Source organism: Trachymyrmex cornetzi, unplaced genomic scaffold, assembly GCF_001594075.2.
Source record: "Trachymyrmex cornetzi isolate Tcor2-1 unplaced genomic scaffold, Tcor1.1 scaffold482, whole genome shotgun sequence".
In the NCBI taxonomy this organism is placed as follows: Eukaryota; Metazoa; Arthropoda; class Insecta; order Hymenoptera; family Formicidae; genus Trachymyrmex; species Trachymyrmex cornetzi.
Window position 1 is genome coordinate 315,667 of NW_017299641.1, and position 27,582 is coordinate 343,248.

General features: G+C 37.3%; 2 protein-coding genes across 3 annotated transcripts; one reads left to right on the plus strand and one right to left on the minus strand.

Annotated features, from left to right (window-relative positions):
• The first annotated feature begins 844 nt into the window (after window positions 1-844).
• LOC108765311 (uncharacterized) lies at window positions 845-16,684 on the plus strand. Its single transcript, XM_018513974.1, has 4 exons — window positions 845-1,174; window positions 7,184-7,263; window positions 8,079-8,178; window positions 13,529-16,684. The coding sequence occupies exons 2-4, from the start codon at window positions 7,191-7,193 to the stop codon at window positions 16,668-16,670; spliced, it is 3,315 nt and encodes a 1,104-aa protein (XP_018369476.1). The 5' UTR covers window positions 845-1,174; window positions 7,184-7,190; the 3' UTR covers window positions 16,671-16,684.
• A 1,757-nt stretch (window positions 16,685-18,441) lies between these two features.
• Window positions 18,442-23,086, minus strand: LOC108765312 (uncharacterized). Of its 2 annotated transcripts, none has more exons than XM_018513976.1 (6): window positions 22,808-23,086; window positions 21,450-21,941; window positions 20,705-20,949; window positions 19,651-20,227; window positions 19,036-19,256; window positions 18,442-18,628 (listed from the first exon to the last, which is right to left on the minus strand). In XM_018513976.1, exons 2-6 carry the CDS (start codon window positions 21,939-21,941, stop codon window positions 18,526-18,528), a joined length of 1,638 nt encoding a protein of 545 aa, XP_018369478.1. In that variant the 5' UTR covers window positions 22,808-23,086; the 3' UTR covers window positions 18,442-18,525. The 2 variants fall into 2 exon arrangements, with proteins under 2 accessions (XP_018369478.1, XP_018369477.1); XM_018513975.1 differs by having other exon boundaries at window positions 18,462-18,628; window positions 19,036-19,261.
• Window positions 23,087-27,582: the final 4,496 nt, after the last annotated feature.

The following is a 27,582-nucleotide window of genomic DNA, read 5'->3' on the forward strand; positions in this document are numbered from 1 at the left end:
GAATGTTTCTTTAAGCATTTGGTATATTCAATAAAACATATAAAACATACACTATTGGAACAACAATGTATATTTTGTATTTTTTTTATTGAATACACTATGGCTCGATTTTTTATTTGTCGGTTAACTTGTAGTTAGACTTAACCTGATGTTTTATTCAATGGGTTTCATAATGATGTCATTAGTGAAGCCTATTGGGTGAAACATCAAATTAAGTTTAACCACAAGTTAATCAACAAATGAAAAATCAGGCTTAAACGATCTAATTTTTTAATACAATTTCAAAATTTCTGTTAACCTATTACCCAAGCAAATTACTCCTTTACCTATCTCCTAAACCTCCTACTTTATCCTATCTCAGGCTTAATCTTCACAGGAAAAAGATTGAATTAGAACTCGTGCCCTTCCGTTCCCCCCTATACCCGGCGGATACGGGACCGGTGCGGAGACATTCGAGAGATACCGTATCGCGATGTGCACCGTACGTCAAGTTCACCCACTTCGCGCATCGATCGTCGTCGGCGGCATGGGCAGCGGAAAGAGCCTTTCGCTCGCGCTTAGCATACGCGTTGGTATCGAGCAGTAACGACGACGGGCGAAGGTTGTTCAACTCGGGCGGATCTCGTAGCACCGTCGGGTATAACGGGTCCTAAGGCCCGCGCACGCCGACCAGGCGCGCTCCACCTTCGTTCGGCTTGCCTCCTCACGGCTAGAACGCGCGTGCAGAGTACCCTCTTCCTCGGCCCGCTACGAACCTTCTCCAACCTTCTCCAACCTGGGTACGCAAGCACAACTTGTCGGGCAGCCAGTCAGCCGTGCACCATTGTCGAAAGATCGTCCGGGTAGTCGACACGCGTCTTCCGACACTCTTCTTCGCTTCAGTCCGCTTTGTCCGGTTTCGCGACGTCGCGGTCTCTTCCTCTTCTTTTCGCGAATTTACGAATATCGCGACACTCGGTCAGATTAGTTCATTCTAAGGGCTAGAGTTTCTTTCGGCGGTATTTTTTTTTCCTTCCGAACAGGTGGTCGTCGAGGACCTAACGCGCGGATTCGGTGGTGGACCGAAAAACCGTTTCGCGTATTTTCTCGATCGTGCGCTCCGCGAGATCGTCGGGTGTGTGTAGCGATCGCGTTTGAAGTGATTCGATGCTTCATCAAATTAATTGAGATATAGGTAAGATTGATAATTCGTGATGATCATTATATGCGCTTTGTTGATTTTTTAATCATATGAATTTGTTAAAATGTTTGTTTTTATCGTTAATTATTTAATGATAAGTATTTTGCACGTAATTATTTAAAAAGTATTATATAAATAGAACAAAATTTGCTTGTTCTTTCTTATAAAAATCTAAACAAAGATATGCAATTAATGAATAAAAATAGTATGTGATATTTAAAATATGATATTTATGATATCTTTATTTCGTTTTAGTAAATGATGATAGTTTTGGTTTATACTCCTCTCAATTTTTTTAGCCAAATGTTAATTATTAACTAAATAAGTTTTGCCGGCTGGTGCATTAATTTGATAGCCTTTCTTAACAAAATATTAATTGCATTTTAACGTGCATTTTGACTGCCTAAACAAGAGTTATCTTAAATGTAATATTACGACATTATAATTTTTTAAAATGACAAACACAAAAATAACGGAATTTGTTCGAAATAATTAATAATCAATTTCCGCATTCGTAATTATATAACGGTAACGAATTTTACTTAATGCGCGAAGAAATTATCCTGTTGAGAAATGTAAATGCAAGATATTACGAGATGTTGGAAACAAAAACGAACAGTAGCATCGCACGGTCCAGGTTCGAGATATGATGCCGCTGATAAATTACTTGGATCTGTTTCATTGCGCTACAACTCGCAGTCACTTCCTCGTGAAGAGCTCGCTGCTCTTCTTCCTGCTTCTTTCTTTTTGCATCATTACGTTACGTTACACTTGTTGAATCGTGTTGCACGGTTGTCTTACCATATTGTCTCATTAGACGGTTAAAGGTAATAGGAGCACTTTTGGAATTTATGCGCCACGCTCCAAAAGAGATCTGAAAATGAATGGACAGATTACTCTAATATGCTAGGTGGCCTATTTCTACCGAATCAATTGATTGTTGAAGATGATAGGATCTTTAACAAATGTGAAATTGAACAATTTTGAACGTTTAAGATCTGTTTAGCGTTAAAATTTTGATAAATTTAAATAATTAAATTAATATGTTTGCTTATAAATGTATATATATTTACATTTGTAAAGTTCAATTAGTTATTAAAATTTATTCTTTCCTAATTTATATAAAATATCAATAAGAGAATGTTTTCTTTAATGCAAACTTACTTCAATATTTCCTGTAATAGGAACAGGATAAAAATACCTGACATTCTGTAAAATATTCTGTTACTTGAAAACAAGTTTTAAAAATTATTAATGTTCCGGCAAAATATCAACTCTGCATATACATATTCAAAAGAAAATAAAAGAAAATAGCTGTTACGTTTCTGTTACGTGAATACTTTCAATTTTCGTTCGTTGTTGTCCTCTCTCTCTCTCTCCCCTCTCTCTCTCTCTCTCTCTGTCATTAAATTATTTAGTTTTCCATGCTTCACTGAAACTGTTTTTTATAATGCTTCACACGGATAAGAAATTAACTAGAGCGTCTTTCGCGATAGTGAAATAGCAAATACTATCGTTATTAATGTGGATTATAAGTTAAGGATCGGCACTTTTGCGTGAAGAACGTCTTTTGCGCGAAACGGTCACGGTATGGAGGCGTACCCGATTTTCATGATACAACTGCTTATATTTATCCCTTTGAATATGATCTGATTCGATCGCAATGAAATTAATGCGATTTACTGACCTGGATGATCGAGAGACTCGCTGTAGGCCGATCATCTACCATTCTTCATGCCTTGTCGTTTCGTTTCTTATCCACTATGATCTCATTCTAGCGGCAATGGATGTTCGGCGCTCGTTAGAGCGCAAATCTGTTTGTTAAATAGCGTGTCTTTATTGCGCGCGATCTTTTCCGCTGGCGTTCAACGTTCCGGAAACGGGGATATCGGTCTTGCGATCTCGGGAATATAAATAGGAATAATCTTTGGCGATTCCCTCTATCAGTCAGCTTGGAGATTGACACGAGCTATTTCCGTTTTTTTCACTTAAATCTGCTATCACTGACAACATTTGTAAGAATTATGGATATCTGTTGTATCTTAAGCAAGCAATATTTTGTTGATACAGGTAATAAATTTATAAAATATCGAATCGTTTCCTTTACATATTTATTATAATTAATCTATCAATCTCTTCTTAATACCTTTCTTTATTGTTTACTGATATGTTAATTTATTATGCCTATATATTAGACTACTCGTTATCAAATGATTTGAATTAGATGTGGAGAAGGGGAGACTATAGTTCCTCGTAATTTGCGTCTATTTACGCTAGAATGTTACAGAAAATTGCTACCATGCTTGCCATCGAAAATAGTCAGTGCGTAAATAAAAAGAGCATGCATAGTAACAATTATTGTTGCGTACAACGGTTCTATTCATTAGAAAATTATCGACTCTATTAAAATAATTATATTAAAATTGAAATTCTTGTTCAATTTTTGTAATTATTATATAAATGCTTATAGTATACAAATGCTTTAATTATTAAATTAAAGCGTTTATATACTACATGCAATAATAGAGTTATTATAAGTGTAGCAAATAATAATCTCGTTTAATAATATATTTTCAACTCCGAATAGTTTATGGTATTTGAAAATTAAACTCGATATGCTTAAAATTGTAAATTAACAGGACTCTTAATATTCGAAATACAACAACGTGATATGCAAGGCTAATAAAAGTAAAAAAACGCAATGAGTCTCTCCATTGTTCTTTTCATAAAATTATAATTTAAAAAGATATATAAAACAATAGCAGAGAAAATAAGAAAAATAAAAACATTACAAAATACAATATTGTATTTTGTAATGTTTTTATTTTTCTTATTTTCTCTGCTATTGTTTTATATATATCTTTTTAAATTATAATTTTATGAAAAGAACAATGGAGAGATTCATAGCGTTTTTTGACTCTTATTAGCCTTGTATATCACATTGATGCTTAAAATTCTAGTATTTATATTTACCTAGCAATTAATTGTATTTGATAGTATTGCATGATATATTGTATTACTGGTCTGGCATATTCCTCCAGAATTCTAATTATAAATCTTCGCACAACATTGTTTGTGGCTCAATAAAATTGCCTACGGTTTTCTGGTTCATGAAGAAACATTTAAATGGTTAACGGTACGTGCCTCGCTCGTAGAATTCGCATATCGGATTCTACGGCTATTCTACCGATGGAATAATGGCTTGTCGGACTTCTCGCGCACTTTGACTGCATTCCCTGAGATATACGATGTGGCGTCACATACAATGGACACCCGAAGAAGATCGACGCCCGTTCAGTACCGTTAGCGGACACAAATATGAGAATGGAAAAAATGCAACGGTAAAAAAATCTCCACGTGACGATCACCCGTGATCGTTAGAGAATTCCATTCAAGAGCAATGTTAATGTAGGGTTTACAGCGCATAGACTACTTCAGGTCAAGGCTAAGAGCCTTCACTGAAACCTTCGGTAGAGATTTCAACGCAGGAGGAAGAACGTTCTGTTCGTTTATCATCAGCCTGCCCTCTTCCCTCCTGTTCCGGCATTTCGTGGCTGCCACACTTTATAACCGTTATTTAAAATATCATCTACACAATATATTGTTTTACAATTTAATTTATATTTATATATCGATATTCGATATATAAATACTTATATCTGTCGATTACGATTCTTATTCAGAGGTGATTACGACGGTTTTTTACTCGATTTTAAATTTAAAAAAAATTGTATATATTATCTGCGTTGCAATGTGTGGTATAAAATTTTACAAATTATGACGCAGATGAGTGCTTAACTTACGTCAATGGTAAAGTAATATTATTGTTCGTATTCTATGTGCATAGACGATTGGAACAATCGGAAATAAGCATCGAATACGAACGATGCTTTCAATCGAAACCTTAGTTGACAAATCGATGATCAGAAATTCATGCCGTGTAACCTACGTAAACTCGCCAGAGTCAACTGTCCCGACATTGCGGTAATCATTAATAACAATCGCATGCAAAATGGAGTTTTTTGATTGTTCAATGTATAATAGTTGCGAAATTCTTCATATTTAAACGAAAAATGTCTCAAAAATTGCAAATTCTCATATATAAATATAAATTTCAATTTATAAAATAAACATTGACATAAATTATACTGTAGAACTACATTCCAAAACGTTTACTTTGAGGAAAATTTTACTCGAAATATATAATATACAAAACGTATGTATAAGCGTATTCAGGCCTATAACGGTCAAAGCTAGATCTTTTTTGCCTAAATAATTCCCAGTGAATTATTAGCCATTAGACCACCAAGGCCTTAGTAATATTCTTCGCAATAATCAGTATACGTAAGAACAATAACGCTTTTTTGCAGGCAGCGTGTATAACCAATAATAAGATTTTTTTATTCGGACCGACAAGAATTAAGTATAAGCGTATTCAGGTCTATGACGGTCAAGCTAGATCTTTTTTGCCTAAATAATTCCTAGTGAATTATCTATATCCTATATATGTACATGCACATATATATCATATTTTTGTAGTTATTCAAACTGCGCGCCGAAATTTTTCCGGACTTTATCTAACGCAATTATACTACTGCAATAATATCACAAGTTAAATTAAATTGACAATGTGCTGAAAACCTTAAATAAATTTATTGCGAAAAATATTACCTCGGCCGGGACTTGAAATCTTATTATTAGTTATACACGCTGTCTGCAAAAAAACGTTATTGTTTTTACATATACTGATTATATGCGAAGAATATTACTAAGGCCTTGGTGGTCTAATGGCTTAGGACGCTCGTACGGAATACAAGAGATCCAGATTCAAGTCCCGGCCGAAGTAATATTTTTCGCAATAAATTTATTTAAGGTTTTCAGCACATTGTCAATTTAACTTAACTTGTGATATTATTGCAGTAGTTTAATTGCATTAGAGAGATAAAGTCCGGAAAAATTTCGGCGCGCAGTTTAAATAACTACAAAAATATGATATATATGCATGTACATATATAGGATATAAATAATTCACTGGGAATTATTTAGGCAAAAAAGACCTAGCTTTGACCGTCATAGGCCTGAATACGCTTATACTTAGTGTTTAATTCTTGTCGATCCGAGTAAAAAAATCTTATTATTGATACATAACGTATATTACATATCGAATAAAATTTTTCCTGGGAAAGGACGTTTTGAAATGTAGCTTAGCATACTTTATAGATGTGTTGTCTATAATATCTCTATTATTTATCAATTTTGATATTGTTTAATATTTAAATTTAATATCCATTATTTTACGTATATGTGCAAATTTAATGTCCATTACATCATCGTATATTTATGATTCTATTTATAAAATAGTAAAAATTAAATTCGCAAAAGAAGAAGAAGAAGAAAATTAAATTATATTTCTATTTTGTAAAACATAAGTTCACAATAAATTAAAGAATAACATTTGGTTAATATTTATTCGCACTTTATAAAACACATTGTGTCAGATTATCGTAACAACTGTCGAAATATAAGTACATGGCTGGTGCGTACCCATCCTCATTAATATTAACGCAAGCGTCGCATCTTTTGTCGGTCGTAAAATTAAAACCTTCGACTTCCGCGCGTTTGCTCCACCGTTTCCGATCACCGTTCTTTCCTCATAAGAGCCGCGCAATCGCGTCTTTTGTGATCACGTAAGATTACTTTTTACGACCGATGTGTTCTCTTCCTGTTGACTTGTTCTCGATGACATACAGTGCAACGAGAGATCTATCCAAGATCTAGATTGTTGCTCAAGATCAGGTTCAGCGTTTGAGTGTAGGTCATCGTGTCGAGGACAGCCTCTAGCCTCGCGTATCTCGATTCGCGGGATCGTCCTCTATCTTTTTACAATTCGTCGCACATCATTCTCAATAATGCCATTCCAGAATTAGTAAATAAGTTGAGCAAAATTGTTCTATGGTCTTATGTCTTTTAGATTCTATTTAAATTTTTTAATTTTTGTTTCAGTGCGAAAATGCGGATGCAGCTGCTAAAGATCGTGGTGGTTCTGTTGGTAGCAGGATCGGGTGATACCAGACCGCAGAATGGTAGGTGTTGTACAAAAAATTATATGACGATACGATAATATCGATATACATATCTCAAATTAAGCGATCAGAAATGATCGGTGCAATAAATGCCCATTTAGCAATAAAATCATGCAACGTGACGAACTGGCAGCAGGAAGCAGTGTTTTCTAAATGTAAAATTGATGCTTTCGTCGCGGTGCAATTCGTAGCCAATGAACCGTGCTTATTCCATTGCAGATCTGTTATCTCTAATGTATCTTGATTAGCTAGAAAATGTTCAAGTAGTGATTAGTTAGTAATTAGATATATGCATTTGCATTTTACATGGCAGATCTGTGTACTTGTATTTGTATCTACAATATTACGTACAATTCTCAACTGGGTTTTTCTCTTTCTCTTAATAACGCTTTATTCACTTCTTCTTCAAAAGGATTGAATTTGCTTTCAATGTTCCAATTATGGAGAAAACGCATAAGAGAGCATCAATCGCGAGCGTAATTACTCAATAGCATCAATTGTTGTAGCGTGTCAGATAACAACTTGTCTTCTTCGTAAAGCTGTAATTACGCCACTGAGTCTCGTGCACCAACGTTACCACCCGCGTTTTTCTTGCAAAATACCGAATTTCCTAAGACGGAAATGTTTAACTTGGTAGAATTTAAAGCATTGAGAAATCCTCGCGTTTTAACGGGACAGTAATTCCATGTATTTCGCTATTATTAGTGCATTATCATAAATTTTGTCGACGTTGCGTGTGTCGGCAGTCGGTTCGTGTCATTAGAATTCCTCTTTAACATGAAAAATAAAAATTCTTATCGTTTTTTAACTTTCAGGCGCAGATTCGCAAGCGAAGACGATAGAAAGGAACGACGCGGGATGGAGAAGCATCCAAGTCTCGAGCAAGTCACACGACATTGTTCGAGACGATAGCAGGTATACGGGGACTTCCGGAAGTAATAGAAAGTATATCACACATTTCCGCGATATTGCCGATTCGTCGGGTGAGCACAACGCAGTCAATTCACGCGCCAGCAATTTCGCAGCGGCGCGATCGCTTAGCGTTCGTCGTTCCAAGATCGATGACATCTGGACGATGCCTAAATTTAGAGCGATAAATGCTCCTCCATATTTTTCAAGGACGGATGTGTTAGGTAATATCGCGAAATTCGCTACTGTTGTTCAAAATTCGAACGACATAAATAAATCTTCGTTTCACGCTTCCTCTGGCAATTCTAAAATAATTCCGAACGAAAGGATAAATTGGACAAGATTTAGCTCCAATTCAAAAGTCAGTCAAACGGATTATTCCGGAAAGATGAATGCTGAGAATTTAGAAAGATCAAAATCTGGCGTGATTTCGAATGAAAATCTCGAACCAATAGTCGCGCAAACGAAGTACTCCTATTCAACAGGAAATGATTTCTTAGCAACTCATGCATCTGGTTTCGAGAGGACAAATGACGATATCTCTGTTGCAGTAGAAAATCGTCGGAAGTCCAGTTCAGTTAGGTTTGATTCATTGAATAAGGATATTGAAGGCGAGATGTCACGTTGGAAGCAGGGTGTAAATAGATTTTCTTTGCAAATAGCGAGGACAAATGTTCCGAGCGATTCTCAGGCAAATGCTTCTACTCATTCTATTCATAAAGATCGTAATTCGATTCGCAAACCTACAAACTCGAGCGTGATTTCGCACGGAAATTCGAAGCCGAGTGTCGTTACTAATTCTTCTCGTTCCAATGGCGATCAGCAAGGTGACTTGAATAATTCAGAAAGATCGACGCATGGCGTGGAGGCAGCCTTGATTCCGAATTTGAAATCTGAAGTCGTCAGTCAATTCCCTGCGTTTCGCCACAGGAACGCAGCTACGTCCCATAGAAATTTCGTTAAGCTTCGGTATCCGTACTCGACTTCGAATTGGCGGAATGCCAGCAACGTCGCATTGAACATGAAGGTGAAGAATGGTAATGATATTTCTACCGACATTCAACTGAGAAAACCAGCAAAGCACTTTACGCGAACAGGTGCGAAGAAGCCCGTCAGCTTGAACACTCACGTGACGTCCAAACCGATGAAGAGTAATTATTCTTCGTCCGTTCAGGAATCGCCGAGTCAGAAAGTTGGTACTGAAAACAAAACGGTGGACAAGTATAACGATACGACAGTACAATACGATGCGTACTTGAAGAACTGGCCGAATGATCCAATTCAGAACTTTGAAGATCTATACAATTATGAAAAATATACTTCATCTCTGGAGAAAGAATCGAGTCATGAGTCGAGTCTGTCCAGTGCTGAAGAAACACCGATCTTATTGTCAAACAACTATTTTGACCATGCGGACCCAATCCTCGATTCCAGTGTAAAGAAGATCATTCATTGGTTAAAAGTGCCGGAAATCGTTCCGAACAATACGCAGTATTTCGATTACAATGATGACAAACCGATCGAATCGAATTTAGAGTCGGTCTACGAAAACTTGGAACCCAATCGTCCGTTGAATACCCACGACGACAATTATGAGACCGTCGTTCTTCAAGATGTACCGAGTCAGAATCTTGATACAATAGACTCAAACTATCCAATCCGATGGTCAGATCCAACTTCAATTACATCTTTTAAATATGAAACAGATTCTTCGAATCCTCCCGCTCCTTTGCTTCCTTCCTGGCTCGATGAGGCGTTGCAGAACAAGACCGTTTACAATCCTACGACACACGTGACACAGAATACGGTGGTTCATATCCTGAACGATGGTCTGAAGAAACCGAATGTAACCGTGACTCAATTGAAAACACCGGAAATAGACGCGACAGCTGCTAATCAAGCGACTTCTTTAGAATCTTCCTCAGAGTCCTTGGCGCAGAGGCCCAACGTTCACGTAATGTTCACTTCTCAGAACGACGAGAATAAAAATATTTCCAAGCAAGAGACCGATACCTTCCCTTCGTCGACTTACAATACAAACTGTCCGACCATTATGATAAACACTTATACTCGGGTAAACAATACGCTTCAAAGCAAGGAAGGATGCACAGATCTGAATATAATCGTCAACTCGCATGTTTTGAATACGAATGTGTTTAAGCCGAGCAGCGCACCAGCGACTGCGGAGGATCAGCAGACCTCATTAGCGACTCAGAACTACGGTAGTACAGATGAGAGCGAAAAATATTCTGATCTGCTTACCGATCTCTCCCATGTGGATTCTTTAGGTAGTTACGTAACCGCATCGACCGGAACATATGGTTCCAACTTGCTCGAAATATTGCAACCGGATCAACATGATTATTACGATTCTGAGAAAGATCCCAGTGAAATTCTAGATCCCGCTCAATCCTTGGGATTGTCGACCATCGATAGTCTTCACACAGTTGAGGTGTCCCAGGGTACTCAGATCAGCGTTTCATTAGCGAACGCGGAAGAGAGCTCTGCCGACGGTCCCGGCAATGACGCGTCAAGTTCCGCTATCAATCCACCAGCTGCTGGTGCTTCCGTGAGCGGGCCACCTGTTGCTGGAACTCTCGGTTCCGAAAATCCATCTGTGCTCGTCGCTCAGGAATTGCCGGTGTATTTAGTCAAACCCGGTTCGGTGACCGGTCAGTCTAATGTTGGTCCGGGTTCCTTGCAATTGTCAGCATTACCGAATCTTCCCAGTCTTAATATCGCAACTAAACCCGGTTTATCGAGCAGTGCTGGTTCATCTTTGTCGCCGGCTTTAGGCTCTTCAGGAGCGTTACCCGATGGCGACGATGACGATGACGATGACTTTGATTTTGATTTTGATATGTCGCCAGGCGACGTATTGCAGTACATGGCTAAGGCCTTCACGTATTTTTCCTTTTTAAATCCGTTGGGTTATGGCGTCGTCAGCCTCACCTCAGCACCGTTTGTCGCAATGGCGGCTGGTATACTCGGCATAGCCGCGTTTATCTTCCCGTGGGCACTACCGAGTGCCTTCGAATTCGGGCGTTCCGCTGACAAAACGATCGGTTTCACACCGAACCTTGAGGAATTTGTCAGACAAGCCGTGCACAAGTATGATCGTCTGAACGAATGGAAGAGTAGACGTAGGAAGCGCCGAAGATGAATCGAACACTGATTGATCTTGTAACGCTTGGTGAACTTCAGATAAGTAGGAGAGCCATAGTATAAAGCTTGTATGAAGCAAGTACGCTCCCGCTGTTAGAATTACTTTTACTTAAATTGGATAGAAATTACAAGATATACCGTAGTGATCGTATGCATCATTTGATACCGGATTGAAAATGATACGTGGTTAGTAGAAAAACAAAGAGAGAAGATAGCTAGATGATTATGTTTGTTTTTTAAAACATTATGTGGATACACTAATGTAGCACATATAATGATAATGCAGATAATTGTATAGTATTTTCATTCATTAAGAATGAGGTTTACTCGACTGGGTGGATAAAATCATAATGAAATAAATATAATAATTAATAGTTTTCGCATCCGTCCTTTATAAATATAATTTATGTAAAATAATTAAGATGATTATACTCGCAAACAATATATTTTATATAATATTTAATTTTTATTCTTTATTTATTCTTATACGCCAAATGTAGCATAGTAAGAAAATACTCGCTATTTACATAATCACATAATTACATGAATGGGCGACAATCCGTGCAATGATTAACTTAATATTTTATAACATTACTATATTGATAATTATTAATTAACGGTATGTTACTATTCATCGTTATTATATCATGTGTAGAATAATGAGAATATTGCGTCATTTTTTTTATCGTATCATATATCTATAAAAATTTGTTATGTAGTATTTAAAAAAGATGCTCTGAGTACAATATTTAATATTATCTCTTTGCGGATTAAATTTCTCATAAATAAGTGAAGATCAAGTACTTGGTTTATAATTTTATATAATTGGAGGGTTCAACACTAATCAAATAATATTTATTATTTATTCAGAGAAATTTATTGAGATTCCAACAACATAGTTTGCTAATTATAATTATATACCGCAATAGATTATCGTAAAAAGTTATTCAATAGTTCAACTCGACATAAGACTGCAAAGGATTATGATTTAGCGTTTCTTTTTGTATATTGGTACTTTAATTTAATTAAATTTTACAATATTTCAGGGCATTAACAGTATTTGTGCCAACGAATATGTAATGTTAATAAAATATTCCAAACAAAGATTAATATTTCTCTCATTGGGCGGTTATATAATTTCTTACGCCTTCTTGTATGCTGTATAAAAAATATGATCCTATCTTTATACCTGTGATCCCTCTAAATCCCATTCTATTATTGCGGTAGAAAAATAACAAAATTTATCATAAAGGAAGAATCTTATTATTATTTTAAATTGTGTCAAAATATCGGATGATTACGCTTACATTTTGTTTACTTATTTTAATTTCTTAAACGTATCAAGTATAAAAATAACTTTTGCTTCATCAAGATTTAATTTTACGTAATTTCTTTTTCAGCTATTGTGACTATGCTTAAAAAAAATTTAGATTTTTTTATAAATTAAATTCATCTTATAAATTAAAATTGGAAACCAAAGACTGTAGTTATAATCTATTTCTTCTTCTAAAATTAGATTCGCGGAAATCTCTTATTTTCGATTACTACTAATTAAAACGATTAATTAAAAATTACTGCTTCTAAATTACATCTCATGATAGAAAACAATTTAAAGTTTATAACTGAGTTATAAGAGTTTCAATTTAGAGAAAATCTTTTTATTTTATTCTGAAACATATTGTAGATAATAATTCATTTCAATATATTGCTCCATTGCACTTCATTACTTTCTTAACTTACAATTAATTATACTCATGGTGTTTGACAAGGTGTCAATCTGTGCAAATCAAGCCTTACTTATTGCACAGAAAAGGTAAGAAATTTAATAGCCATTATTAATAGGCATTTTTGCTAATTCTTTAATTCATCCGGCTAAAGTCTATATATTTAATCATTAAAATTATTAGTAATAAATGAGAGAGAGAGAGAGAGAGAGAGAGAAAATGTGTGTGTATATGTATATCTTATTATTTTATGAATAATTAATAAAAATCATGATTTAGAACAAAATGAAATATTATCATACAATATTTATTACGATATAACATGATAAACTTATCTTTTATATACGAAGCGCGATATCCCATCATGTGAATCATGTTAACATGTAACGATGATAAAAAATGAAAATGCTCATCGAAATTATATTTTATAATTCCTCACTAAATCTAATGATGAAATTTTATTTCAGTGGGCAAGTGAATGACACCCATCGTGATTTGAAGGATCTGCAATATATGGATCAGTCTCTGAGAACCGTCGCCACTCAACTCCTCAACGTTACAAATCCGCAGGACGTGGTAAATGTGAATAACAAAGACCTCATCAAGGCCGAACACAACGTCGCGACTACGCCAAAATCCTCGGAGAACAGTGTCCCTTTGTTGATGAGGGATGTTAGTTCAGAGATCAATTTAGAGCCTGTGCACTTCGGTAGGCCAATTAATTCTAAATTCAGTTATTTCGAGAGTAGTCATCCAGGCCAAGCGATGGCGATGACGGAGGAAGAGCTTGAGCGAGAGATGAGCACAACGAGACTGATTACCGCCTACAAAAATCAACCGACGACTACTGGCGGTATCTCCACTTGGATCCTGCTGAATCCACCGTCCACAACCGTAAAGAGCGTAGAGATCGAGAAATCGAAGACACAGCAGCCATTCCAAACGGAGGTACGACTTACAGTAAGACCAAGTTCGTCGATCGAAAAAGAAACGATTTCGCAGTCAGAAAAGATCACAGAGAAGACCACGCCACAGTTAACTCCTGTTATAACCACCGAGAAAGTGACTGTGATCACGAAGAAGCCGAGTATGACGACAACAAAGAAAATCGTGACTACTTCGAAACCGGAGAAAGTTACTCAGAATTCAGAAAAGAATTCGGAAACTTCATCAAGCACAACTTTGAAGGTGATTCGCACCACAACAACAAGCACTTCGACGACGAGCGATGGAACAGCTACGTTGACTGTTCTCACGACGAAGAAGAGTCAACCGCCGCGAACTACTTCTAAGCCGAAAATTACCACGCCGAGAACAACTTTGCATTCTAAGCCGGCAACAACGAAGCCGGCCTCAATGAAACCGACGACGACGAAACCGGTGAGATCAAAACCAACGAGAAAATCCACGGTCAAACCTGAAATGGTAAAGAATGAGACCTCCACATCGACTGGTAAAATCGAGAAGGTGACCTTCAAACCGGTCTCAATCATCACAACGCCGCAAGACAAGCTGGAAAATACTGAGAAGCCAATGTTCGTTACGAAAATAAAGGCATCGGTGCTCATGGACACTCAGAAAACTCCGACTACTTTACTTCCGGCTACCACCGCGACTAGCGTGAGCGCCAGTACAACGTTCAAGTCAAATTTGTCGACCGTGGATCTCATAGAAGTACCAGTGAGATCGAAGCCGGTCAATACGAAAGGAAATGCGCTAAAGGTGCAGATGAAGAAGCCTATTGATGAGACCACACAAATCGAGATAGAGCCGATCAAAGTAAACGCGCCAATTTTGACAATCGAAAAGATCAATAAGATGGACGAAATCATGATAAAAGATATGGACGATCTTAATGACTCCAGAATAGATCTAAAATTTGACTTTAATCCCGAATTGACCAAAATTAATGTAGAAACAAAAGCGGAGGCGGATGCGACGACATCGACAAGCGCGACAGCGTCAACCACGACAAAGCGGCCGAGGCATAACTCGAAGAGAAAGAAAAACAAGACTCGAAGGCGCAAACCTACTACGACCTCGGCGCCAAGCTCGACGATGGTGCCTGTTCTAATGGAAACCAACGAGAGTGCTACTGATTCCACCATCATGGATAACGCAGTCCAGGAATCGAAGATCGCGCCTGAAACAAAAGTCGGGGCGAACACGACGAAGACTAAGAAGAAGCAACCGCAGAAGGCGATCAGCACTCAGATCTACAACTTCCTCAGTCGCGAAGTGATGCCTAGCTTCGGCGTCATGTCACTGGTAGGTTTGGGTCTTGGCCTCGCTTCGTATTTCTTGTATCCCTTTGGTGGTACTATCACCCGAAGGAATTACGACGTGGAGCCGAATTACAAATACAATATGGATGAATATGGCGGTAACTACGGGCAGAGCGAAGAAGAGATGTTATCTAAGGTGTTCCAGGGTATGACGAATTATGAGAATAAGTATCCAGGAACGAAAGATAACTACAACAATGACTACTATCATTATCAGCATTATGATGGTGCGTATGATACTCAAACGAAGAAGGTTGAAACGAGATATCCAGCGGTGTCTACTTCTCCTGTTTACAAAGCCGTGGAGAACACTCAACCAGCAGTAAAGTATCGGAACACGGACTTCCAATATCCCGAAGCACAAACCACTCCAGTTTATTACGATCGCAAACGTCCAGATTTCGCGGCGGAAGTCAGTACGAGTTCAGCGGCAAATCGGCAATTCGTGGTTGGCAACGTACCTAAGGAGTATCCATTCGACGTGAAAGCAGCGAACTTGCCGGTGGACAACAAGAAAGGTTACATGTCGACGGAGGTCGGACAGACGCAATTCGAGCGGGAGGTAACGCAGGACTTTGATTTCCCGAACGCGGCCGGCTTGCACAGTTATGGCCATCTGGGAGCATCAACTATTCGAGCGGATGACGGATACGAAGAGATTGAAATAACGCCAACAGCGGTGGCCGTCGAGCACGGGCCGCGATCCCTTAAGGTCAAACGTTCTGCCCTTAACAAGGGTAGCCGAGGGCGACGCTCAAGATCAAAGAGGGAGTCGGTAATTCAGATAATTCCGACAAAACGCGAACTGGAAGAAGAGCGCGAGGAGACAGAGAAGGAGGAAGATCTGAGCAACGAGATTTTAGATATCATTGATTCGGCTCTGCCGGGTGGCGAAGTGCCACACAAAACGAGGGGTAGTAACGAAAACGAAGTGGAAGATCTCGAGGGGCAGAAGAAGAAGCAACAGGAGGAAGCTAATACTCGCGAAAAAGAGTCCACCTCGAAAACTACACGTACGGAGGACACGACGGAGATTCCCGCGACTTCCACGACCGTTGGAAAAATAGATGACGGCGGTACCAGCGTCTCTTCAGAAAAGTCTACCGATACCACGCATCCCGCGGGCTCGAAGGACCCCGAAACAATCGAATGGTTCGACAGTTCAACCACGAAAAAGCCCTCAGAAGGCTTCAGTCTCATAAATTTTGTAAAGAAGGTGGCCGAAATCAAGTTCAGATTGGGTCTGACAATTCTTAAGCATGCCAGCGAGGGTTTCGCGCGGTATCTGGGTCACGTGCAGAAGAGAATCAACGGCGAGGAATGAGAAGGAAGCAAAGAACTCGGAGGAGCAGCGATGGAAGTTCTCGAGTCGTGTGGCGATACGCATTTTCCAATTTCACGGCGCAATACGGTGGACACGCGGTGGATAACGGCGACGGACAACGTGACGACGACCGTAGTCCTGTAGATAACGGTAATCGAGGAACACGAAGAAGCGGTTTTCCCCCCGACTTCTTCGCGGCCGATTCGAGACGCGATTTCACGGGCAATCATTTTTGTCCATCCGTAAACGATGCGATGCGATACGATAGACGATCGTCCTTTCACTTAGAAAGCTAAAACGACGAAGGGGAACACGGACTACTGTTACGATCACCGAATACGCGTCTCCTCTTTCAAAGTATCGCCGTGAACGTTGCAGACGGGTAACGCATCTTCTTTCAGGCTCCTTCTCATCACGCGAGGGATCGACGAAAATACCCTCAACGTGTTCCCTAAAAAAAAAAACTCTATTCGATTAACAACAAAGTGTTTAACTTTAGCCTTCGGATCCTTGCGTGAGAATGCCTTTCGACATGCGATATACAATGTGATAAGATGCATTCTAGGGATAATTTATCGAAAGCAGGACGATCGAGATAAACGCGGGATTGGTGAGGGGTTTCGAGAGATTTTGCTATCTCTCTCGCTCTCTTCCACACACAGGATCGATTGGATCTTTATTGAAAGTCGCTTTTTAATCTCTCTACAATTGTTTTGGTATATGCGCGCTACTCTCTTACCCTCTTGCTAGAGGGCGAGCGAAGACGTATGGTGGAGCCGATTATTGGGCAGCTTAAATACACTGTAAAGTACGCTATATAATTGAATAAATAAAATTGAACGAATAAATAAATAAATAGATAAGTATGTAAACTCTCTATGTAACACCCTGATATGCGCTATGTAAATAAATATTGGAGAATGTAAACGTTTGTGTTTCTCTCGCGTCAAAGCGTAACATTGATCTTTAAAACGGAAGGTTGCTGCAATATTTCGAGTCTGAAATAATTGAGTCATAAACAAATATATGACAACGTAATTAATTTAATTTGTTGCAAACGAAGCGCTTGTCGCATCGCAGAAAAATTGGAAATTTACATTCGCTGACGACGGTTTGATCAAGCATAAAATATAGATAATAAATGTTAATGGATGGCGATTAAAGTCGGAACCTGTTACGTTTGCTTTTACACAATCGAAGCACTGTGTCAATAACAATTTAAATGCGGTAATGTAAAACGATGAAGCAAAGTAACGCTCAGAAATTTTTTTTTTTTCAGTATAATTATGATGGACTTTTTATCCCCAAGTTCACTCTTTACTCGGTGACTACTAGAACAGCAACAGGTTGATTCTAAATCGATCTTACTTATACCCTCGTCTGTACGAATAGGAATACATTGATTATTCAGAAACGTATTCAGTATTAATACGCAGTCTATAGTCTGATTACAACAACGCAATGTTTGGAAAGTGGTTGCACTACTTGACTTCAAATCCAATATATGCGTTCAAAAAATTTGAACTTTATCTTTTTGTAGTTTATCCTTTGCAAATAAGATTTTTGGTAGACTTGAAAGATTCTATACATAAACGTACGAGACTATACGTTCTAATATATATGATGTAGCGTTTTGTTTAATTTAATATTACGAAACTAATTTCTGACAAAATCATTTCCGTTTCTGGATCCTCATTGTTATATCCTATACTTCAATTACGTAATTCTGCACACATGTCATGTACTGCGTTCTCTGTTATTCCTCATCCTAATGAGTTCCTCGAATGAATTCTGCTATCTTAATTCCTATAGTCCTACTGATCTCTTTAGTTGAACGTTATACTCCCTCGCGAGCTTATGCAAGTCTACTTCGAGATCGTTGTTCATCAGTCTCAGATCTCTCTTTCGACGACCCAGCATCATCGGTATCATCATCGCCATTGTCGCCGGCAGCATACCTGTCATTTCACAAATGGTACGATAATTAATTCAAACTAACGTATTACGCAAATTGGATTTAAGTGTACTTTTGTCATCATTCTTTATTAAAGTAATTAACAAATTTACTTTATACGATTAAATAACATTAAATAAACTTTTGCGATACGACGTAATTAGAAATTTGCATAAAAACATTAAAATTATATATACATATATTATTATTTATACATTAATAATTTTTTACGTTTTTTTTATAAATTAAACATTCAGTCTTCAATATTTAATCTTATTAAATGGCAAAAAAATTTAAGATTAGAGCATTTTAAAATTGTTATTAACTCAAAATATAAATCTCTCAAATATAAGCAGTCGATATATGTATATATTTTGAAATGTATTTTAAGTTAATTTGTTACAGCCATACCTGCTCCGACGGCTGCTAAAACGGCCGAACTTGATGGTTTCGTGCTCAGAGTTGTGTGCCTGATTGGTCTTTTGTTCAGAATGTTCGGTATGGTCGACAGCTTCTCCATCTCGTACTCTTTGCGGCTCTGCTCGACGCTCTTGAACGTCTTCTCCACTTCTAAAAGGCCTCCGTGGGACGTCGTCGTATTCGTGCCGTTGATCGATGGCAACACCGTCAATCTGACCTAGGTAAACGATCTTTCATAAAGCGGCCGTCAATAATATTTTCTTCGATAAATCTATTTGTCACTAATAATAACTATCTCCGTGAAATTAAATCTGATTTGATATTGATATTAGTATTACAATACATCGCGCAATATTTTTTTACAAGCAGAATACAGGTCATCATGATATCAAAATAACATACAAAATAACGTTCTAAAATATTTAAATTTTTCAATATTTTATTTAACGTCATTTTGACTTCGTGACTCGTTATTTTGCTTGAATAATTATTGTTAAATAAAGCCAGATTCATTAAAATGAAAAGAATTACCTGATACAAGGGAGAGGGCATACTTTAGCTTAATTAAAATTAACTCTTGAACTCTCTTTGATCATTTAGCCTAACCTGGCGTTTTGATGTCATCACAGGTACAGTCTCTTCTTCTTCTTCCTCCTCGTTTCCGCGACTTGTCGTATTTATTCTCTTAAACGGCTCTGCTGAGTTTAATGTGTCAAACTTGATTGATCTCTGCCTCGACTTGGAATATCCTCGGTTCGTCGACAAGAGAATCCACTGGCCGTCGCCACTCGCCGGATGACTCGGTGGATGATTGTTCACGTACTGATAATGCGAGAAATTCGGCCTTTCGGTGACTACAGTCGGCCGAGATCGGTCCTGGTCGTATTTGGCTGGGTAATCGTGCCAATTACTTCCATCCCCCGATTGATCCGAATATTTATCGATAAATTGATATGAAGAGCTCAGCGGTTTGGACCAAGTACTGGGAAAGTTGGACGGTCTGTCGTCTGTGATGATATCGCTACTGGGACGATGAGGATCGTACTTGTTCCATGACGGTCTCTCCGGCGGCCACTTCTGCGCCTGATTAGACGCGTCATCAGGATGGTAAGAGGGACGTGAAATCGGTTTCTGCCACGGTTTCTCGCTACTCTCTGGCCAGTTGGGTTTTGGCTTGTCGTACCTGAGATACGATCGTTTGTTTTCTCATTTGCCTAAAGCCCATATTTCGTCGAGAAGTATAATATAAAGTAAATAATAGATATCCAATTAATAGGCAAGTAATGCAATTTTTAGAGTTTGAAGATTTTTTTATAATTATAAAAATTATAAGTCTTAAAATCTTTACTAAAATGTTAAGAAATAAAAAAATTATTGATATTTTTTGTAATAAACTAGCTTTATTATATAAAGAAAGGAATAAAGCTGAAATAAAAAGTGAATAAATTTTTACGAGACTTTTTTGATACATTTCTTAATATTAATGTAATGAATATCATAAAAGATACGCCTGCTGAACTTTGTAAATACACTTATAAGAAAGAAAATTTTGAATCGATGCTAACGATAAATATCTCTCATCATAACAACCACAAAACCCATTTTCAAATTGTACATAAGATCGCGTAGTGAAAGGAAAATTAACGGTTGTGGTACTTACCACGGTTTGTTGTTTTCATAAGTGGGTCTGACGGTATAGTCGCTGGCCCATGGTTTCATGCTCGGTTTATCCCATGGTTTTATCTCTGGCCAAGGTCGTTGTGTGCTGGGATTAGCCTGCCACTTTGAAATTTTGCTCTTAGACCACGGAATTGCTTCCAATGTCACCCAGCCATTTCTATCTTCATAAGTATTTGTACCGTAGTATTTGTTTCTCTTCAAGGTATCATTTAACGCCTCGCTTAACTAAACCAGCAAAGATAACAAAAAATAAACCGACAAATCAATATCTTACTTCAAAAATAATACAACTAAAAAAAATTAAGTTTTCCAGAGAAGGGGAAAAATTATTTTTCAATTTGACAGAAAATTACTAACTTTTAAATCCAATATCAGCAAAAAATATTTTCTTAGCATGATCAAATGTCATTTTCGTTTTGCAACGATTAAAAAATCATTCTTTTTAAATTGTGACAACTTTGACAATTCTTATGAAATTATAGGATAATGTTTATTTAACTCATTTATGAGGTAATAATTCGAAAATTATGTTTTTTTGCTGTCATTTTTGAAGTAAGAGAGTGATATTTCTTATTATCTAACGATAATTGCATAATAAATAGTACGGCAAAATTTAAAATTATTAAAACATCATCTTTTTGCTTAATTTTTCCTTTACTTTTTTATTTGATTATTTAAAAAACAATATACATTTTATTTTTTATTATCTAAAACATGTTTCTTACCGCATCGTCCGTTGAAGTAGCATTTGAGATTTGATCAAATTTATCGTCCTGTTCGTGGATGGTCGTCGTCTCGGTAATCTCGCTATCGATTTCAAGCATAAGAGGTTCCACGGGTGGTTTTACAATTCTGAAGGGATATTTGAAATTCCTCTCGGTGGTGCTCTTAACTTTATTCGCGTAATCCTCGAGGAACTTATTGAGTACGTCCGGATTGAAGGTCGAAGATTCGACGAAGGAATTTCTTCGATTATACTGGTCGCTTGATATCTCTTTGGTCATTCTCTCATCGGTTTGGTGCCCATTTCCCGCATTATCGTACAGAGGATTCGGTGTAATCGCTATCGGATCGTGAAGAATCCTTAAATTGTCCGCTTTCGTTTTGAACATATCGGATGCATTCGTTCGCATTTTCACAAAATATCTTGTGCTACCCAAAGAACCTCCTAACATCAAGATTGTCAGGAGCAGACATACCGCTCCTCTCGTCGTCATCTGAAACACGAAGAGTTTTATTTTATATATTTCTCAAAACGTTGTTAACAGAATTCTCATTTTTACCTGCTAAAAGACTTTTACTCCACAAAGGCTAGGTCCACTTAATGATACGAATTTTTCGAAATACTTTTTGATTGGTCAATTAGTTAAATGCTTTCTTCCGATTGGTCAATCAAAAACTTCGAAGCATTTGCAGCGTCAAGTGGACCACACCCAAAGTAACGGTAATATCAATATTATAATTTTTTACTCAATAATAACTGTTACATATATAACATGTGCTATACGGAAATTATATGGAATAATATTAATTATTATATTAATGTTACTTTTACTTTGAATTTATCAAGTAGCTATTATTATAATAATCTTTTTCAAATTTATTTTTACGCAGCTTTATTTCTCACATGAGAAAAAAGAGTAATAAATATCGCGTATTAATAATTGTGAAAAATTTACATTATTTTGAAAAAAAAAGCATTAAATATAACAATAAGATATCATAAAAATTACTAAATAACTGGCAAAATTGTGTTGTGATAATGAGTTTTATATAAATAAACAGTTAGGTCCAGTTCCACAATTCACGATTAACTCTTAACCGAGGTTCAATTTGTTTCTCGTCTCTTTCCAATTCTAGACAATGAATAAGTTGAACCTCGATTAAGAGTTAACAGTGTGTTGTGGAACTGGACCTTAGAGAATTACGATTTGTCGAGATCACTGTCATCATCCGGCTCGTGAACGACCACCTCGTGACTTCGCACGTCTACTTGATTTTATGAAATTCTACTGCGTGATTGTAACGCGATAGAGCTCTGAAAGAGGACGAACATTTCGCGTACACAACGCGTTGCACTAACCGTGTCAATATTAGTCGTCCGAGCCGCCTTCAATTACATGAACAACGAGGCCCGTGTGTCTCCCGTTCGTCGATTCCGGAGATCCGTTAGCGGGAATTGCGGGCAACGTATTGCGCCAGTGTATGACAGCAAAATGATAGTAGTAACAATAACAGGAACAACAACAATAAAAACAACAATAACAATAACGACAACAGAGCGACGTTACGAAATATACGGAAGTGGAGTACGGCGGCGACCTCGACTCCTCAAGGTCCGAGATGGCTCTGTTGCCGAGACGTTGCCCTCGTTTGCTTTTAATCCAGATCCCCACTTCGTCGGTGCTTGGTCCATTTTGCATCTTCCTCCGTTCCCCGTGGCCGTTGTGTTATTCCGTTCTTACCTCCTTGGCTTGGTCAACCTGGAGAACGGGCGCCACATTGTCTCTCCTTCTCACCCGCGATTTCCGCGCGTGTCTCTTTCTCTCTTTCCACCTCGCAGTTTCTTCCTCTCGCTCCAGCCGTCATCCTATGCCACGGTTCCCCACGGAGTCTTTCTCCTTCCCTTTGGATAACGATCCTTCTTGGAATACAATGGAACAACAATGGGAGGCGAGGTCAGTCATGCTGACCACGATCGATGATCGATGGGATCGAGCCCATCACTGGCCTCCGACAAGTGAAGGATGTCTGTATTTTTGCACGAGACACTGTTGTACGTTATGCGGTACCACGGGATATAGCGGTTTCTAAGGCATTCGCTTTTCTAACAGCCTCCTGGGTGATTGAAACACAAGCCATTTCATATTCTTGTACGAAGATATATTGATTTATTTTAAAATCCTTCGCTTTCGCGTGAATTTCTGTAGAAATAACAAGCGCTAGATGACTAGAATAAAATGATGGAGATGGAAAGTTCTCTTAAATGAGGCTGAAACATCTTTCTAATTCTGTTTACAGTTTACATTGCAAATATCATGATATTATACGTTTAGATATCCTAATTGCCCTATAATCTTGTCGCAAAATGTTATATTAAAATTATCGCGCAAATATATGTATGTATGAGAAGAATTATTTTGCTGAAGTATCAAAAAATTTAGCTATTATAGATACAGATCTGAAAATGATTTTGTTGAACTATTAAAATAATTACGTGGGAATCTCAAGCATGATAAGTAATGTTGCAAAAAGTTTTGACATTCTTGCAAACAGTTTAAGCGTCCTACATAATTATTTTCATGGCCCAACAAAATTATTTTCAGATCTGTATTTAGTTAAATCTTTACATGCTTCAGTAAATGTTCTGCCTCTGTATATATATTGCATTAACTAAATTACAAATTTATTTATTTATCAGCTATAAATAAAATTTTTAAACATTCCCCTGTTTGCTTTCATCATGATTACTAACATTTCCATTCATTAACGAATCTTTGATAACGATTTCGCTTGAATGTTAAAACAATCATTTCGACAAGTTGTTTACAATACGCTCTCTCACTTATCAGCATCTCTAATCAGGCACACTTACAACATTGAAAAAATCCAGACAGTAATTCGCGCGTCTAATGCATCCGGACGAAGAGCAATGAAACGATCGTACGCAACCTGTCTTTGATCTCACGGCGATTTTAATTACCATTCTTAATGAGATTGTTCATGTCGCTTAGCGATATGCTCCGCAAAGCGAGCGATTGCTTTGTGGACGAAGATATTACCGTGATTGACCGAGAAAACTGAAGTGGCGCGGAGACTGTCTCCGATCGTTTCCCCCGTCGTTACTTGTACTCGCATTGTCCTCCTCCCTCGCTTCTCAATGCGGCGAGAGTTGTATTCGTCTTCGCCGACGACGGAAGACAACGATAATGAGAAACGGACTTAGGCCGCTCGTGTCACGCGCTAATTGCGGCACTCGTGACAATCAGGGTGACGATATAACGTCGCCGTCGCGTTGTCGCTCGCTTCTGTGAGCGCAACTCCGATCGGCGACAGTGTCATTTTCACACGAGTTTTACCTTTTGTCAAATCGCTACTTTCACCGTTTAAACGCAGCAGAACTCATGTTCTGACGTGGGTCGACGGTGGGTTGCTCTCTCTTCTAGCTGTGGTCTCTTCTAGGCGCGGCATGAGAAGTTTCGGCTAACCTCGGAGAGATCGCGCATGGCAATCTTTCAAGAATCCTCAACTCTTTGGAGACGGATTTCTTACTTCGTTTACTGATTCCTATAAAAGTGTAAAATACATGAAGTTTGCAGAAAAATTTTGAATTTATTCAAAGGAACTTGCAATTCTTTCTTTAGCTTCACGGTCTGTTTTCTATTTATTGCAAAATTACATTAAAATAAAATACAGTCAACACTAATAGATTTGAATAATTTATAACGTGGTATTTAGTTAAAAATATTTAAATTACTTTTTAATTATTAAATATTTAAATATCCAAATTACTTTAATTATTACAAATGTGTAAAGTTTATATTAACCCTTACCGTACCGTGTACAATTTGGTGCCTCATCCATACCATCAAGAGTCACTAGAATCCCTTCATTTTTTTCACCTCTTCAAAATAATTCAAAAAATCTCTAAAAATTCACCAACATACTTTCAACTTTCTAGAATAAATATTGACTCTTTATTTTGGAAAATAATAAAATAGTATAATTTATAATTACCGAAAGACTCCAAGAAGCAGGAATCGCTCGGTCACGAGTTACCTATATTGGTACAGTAAGAGTTAATTAAAAATTTTAGCGTCTCTCTCTCTCTCTCTCTCTCTCTCTCTCTCTCTTTCATTCTGTAATGGAGAATATATAGATTTATTGACACTTATAATTGGTGTTATTATGTATAATTAAATAATTCTAACGCAATAATCTCTCTCTTTTGACAAGCATTATATATTACAAAAAAAAATTATTTATCTAATATATTTATTTACTGCATATATTATATATTTGTGATTTCAATCGTACATACCGTGATGATACAGAAAATGATGTTTCTGGCTGAATAACTGTACAATTAAGGACACGCCGGCATCGCGCCGGCGTAAAGGACAAAGAAGGCCGCCGTTGATTTTCATGCTCGGCAAATCGCCGATTTGGCCTTCTTCGATGTATAGTAGACGGAATCGGATCGGCGAACAAATCGTGGAATCGCCCGTTTACCGATTTTTGCGCTTTCGCGGCCCAGAAACCTCCGTCATTCCTTTTTTTCTTCTTCTTTTACCCATGCCTTCCTCTCTCACGTCGCCGATGGTGATTCCTGCTCGTCGCGCGAGTGAAACGCATCTTAACAGTTTCCGTTTTACGAGCAGCTTCCGATTCTTCCGCCAGATTTTCACCGATCTAGGATTTTTTGTCTGGCGCCGACCCAGAAACGGACGATTTCTTTTCTCGCCTGTCGAACAACTAGGTATGCTCTTTCATCGATTTCCGCTGTATCTGCGCATTTATTACATTACGTGTCGATACGTGTCATCCCAAACAAAATCAATAGACACGGCCACATTGCGTCATCGCATATGTTACAATCTACATTGTGTACAATTTATACATTCCTCACCTTCTGACATTTATTATTAATAGATCAAGAGTTTGCAAATTTCGGGAAGTCTTTACGTAAATATAAAGCGTTAAATACAAGTTGCAACATCTTTTTTAAAATATTCGAAAGCAATCAACATATGAGTTTATCTATGGTATGCAATTAGTTAGTTGATAACAATAGATCGATTACTACGTTGCAGAAATAGGATAATTAGGTAAAACAAATCATTTCTTCTTTTATTATGAACAAGAACGAAATGGCACATTTTCGGGATTGCAGAATTCACCTTCTGACATTTATTATTAATAGATCAAGAGTTTGCAAATTTCGAGAAGTCTTTACGTAAATATAAAGCGTTAAGTACAAGTTACAACATCTCTTTTAAAATATTCGAAAGCAATCAACATATGAGTTTATCTATGGTATGCAATTAGTTGATAACAATAGATCGATTACTATGTTGCAGAATTAGGATAATTAGGTAAAAACAAATCATTTCTTCTTTTATTATGAACAAGAACGAAATGGCACATTTTCGGGATTGCAGAGGCATGACGGATTTTTTTACTTCCGATTCCAGTTACTATGAGATCAGCTGGCCTACTCCAAATCGGAATTGGATCGGCCTGGACATCAAACCGCGAAAATGATTATGATGATGTTAAAGAAAGGGTAAAATAATCCGCGATCATTGTGCATAGCAAACTACTTTCATTGCCAGTCATATCAGAGGGAGAGTCGCGATGATGAAAACGATAAGAGCAAATAGAAGAGAAAAGAGCATCGCAAGATCTATCTTAGATGTCAGAAATCTAAGCAATGACAGAAAGTTTCAAGAAAGTGTTATTTGTGTGGATCAGATCATTTTTGTCAGATGATTGAGATTCCATAAATATTTTAAATAAGATTTTAATTAAGATTATAAAGACAATAAAAAGTAACGTATTATTGAAGTGATCTTTTCGTAAATTCCATTAATTTCATTTCCGTTATTTTCGTTTAATAAATTCTCTTCTTTGTTCACTTTTGTCTATTATTCACTTCTATTTTTAATGAATTATTGATGCTCTATTATAATTTAATAGAACATTAGTATAAATTGCTTTTCATATAAACGCGAAGCTAACTGTACAAGATATAAAACTGACCTTTGAAGGAAATATAAACCAACTTGTGTAAAAAGTATACTCTTCTTTTTAACATGAAAACTTTATATAAAGCCGGTATTTATAGTTTGTTCTTAT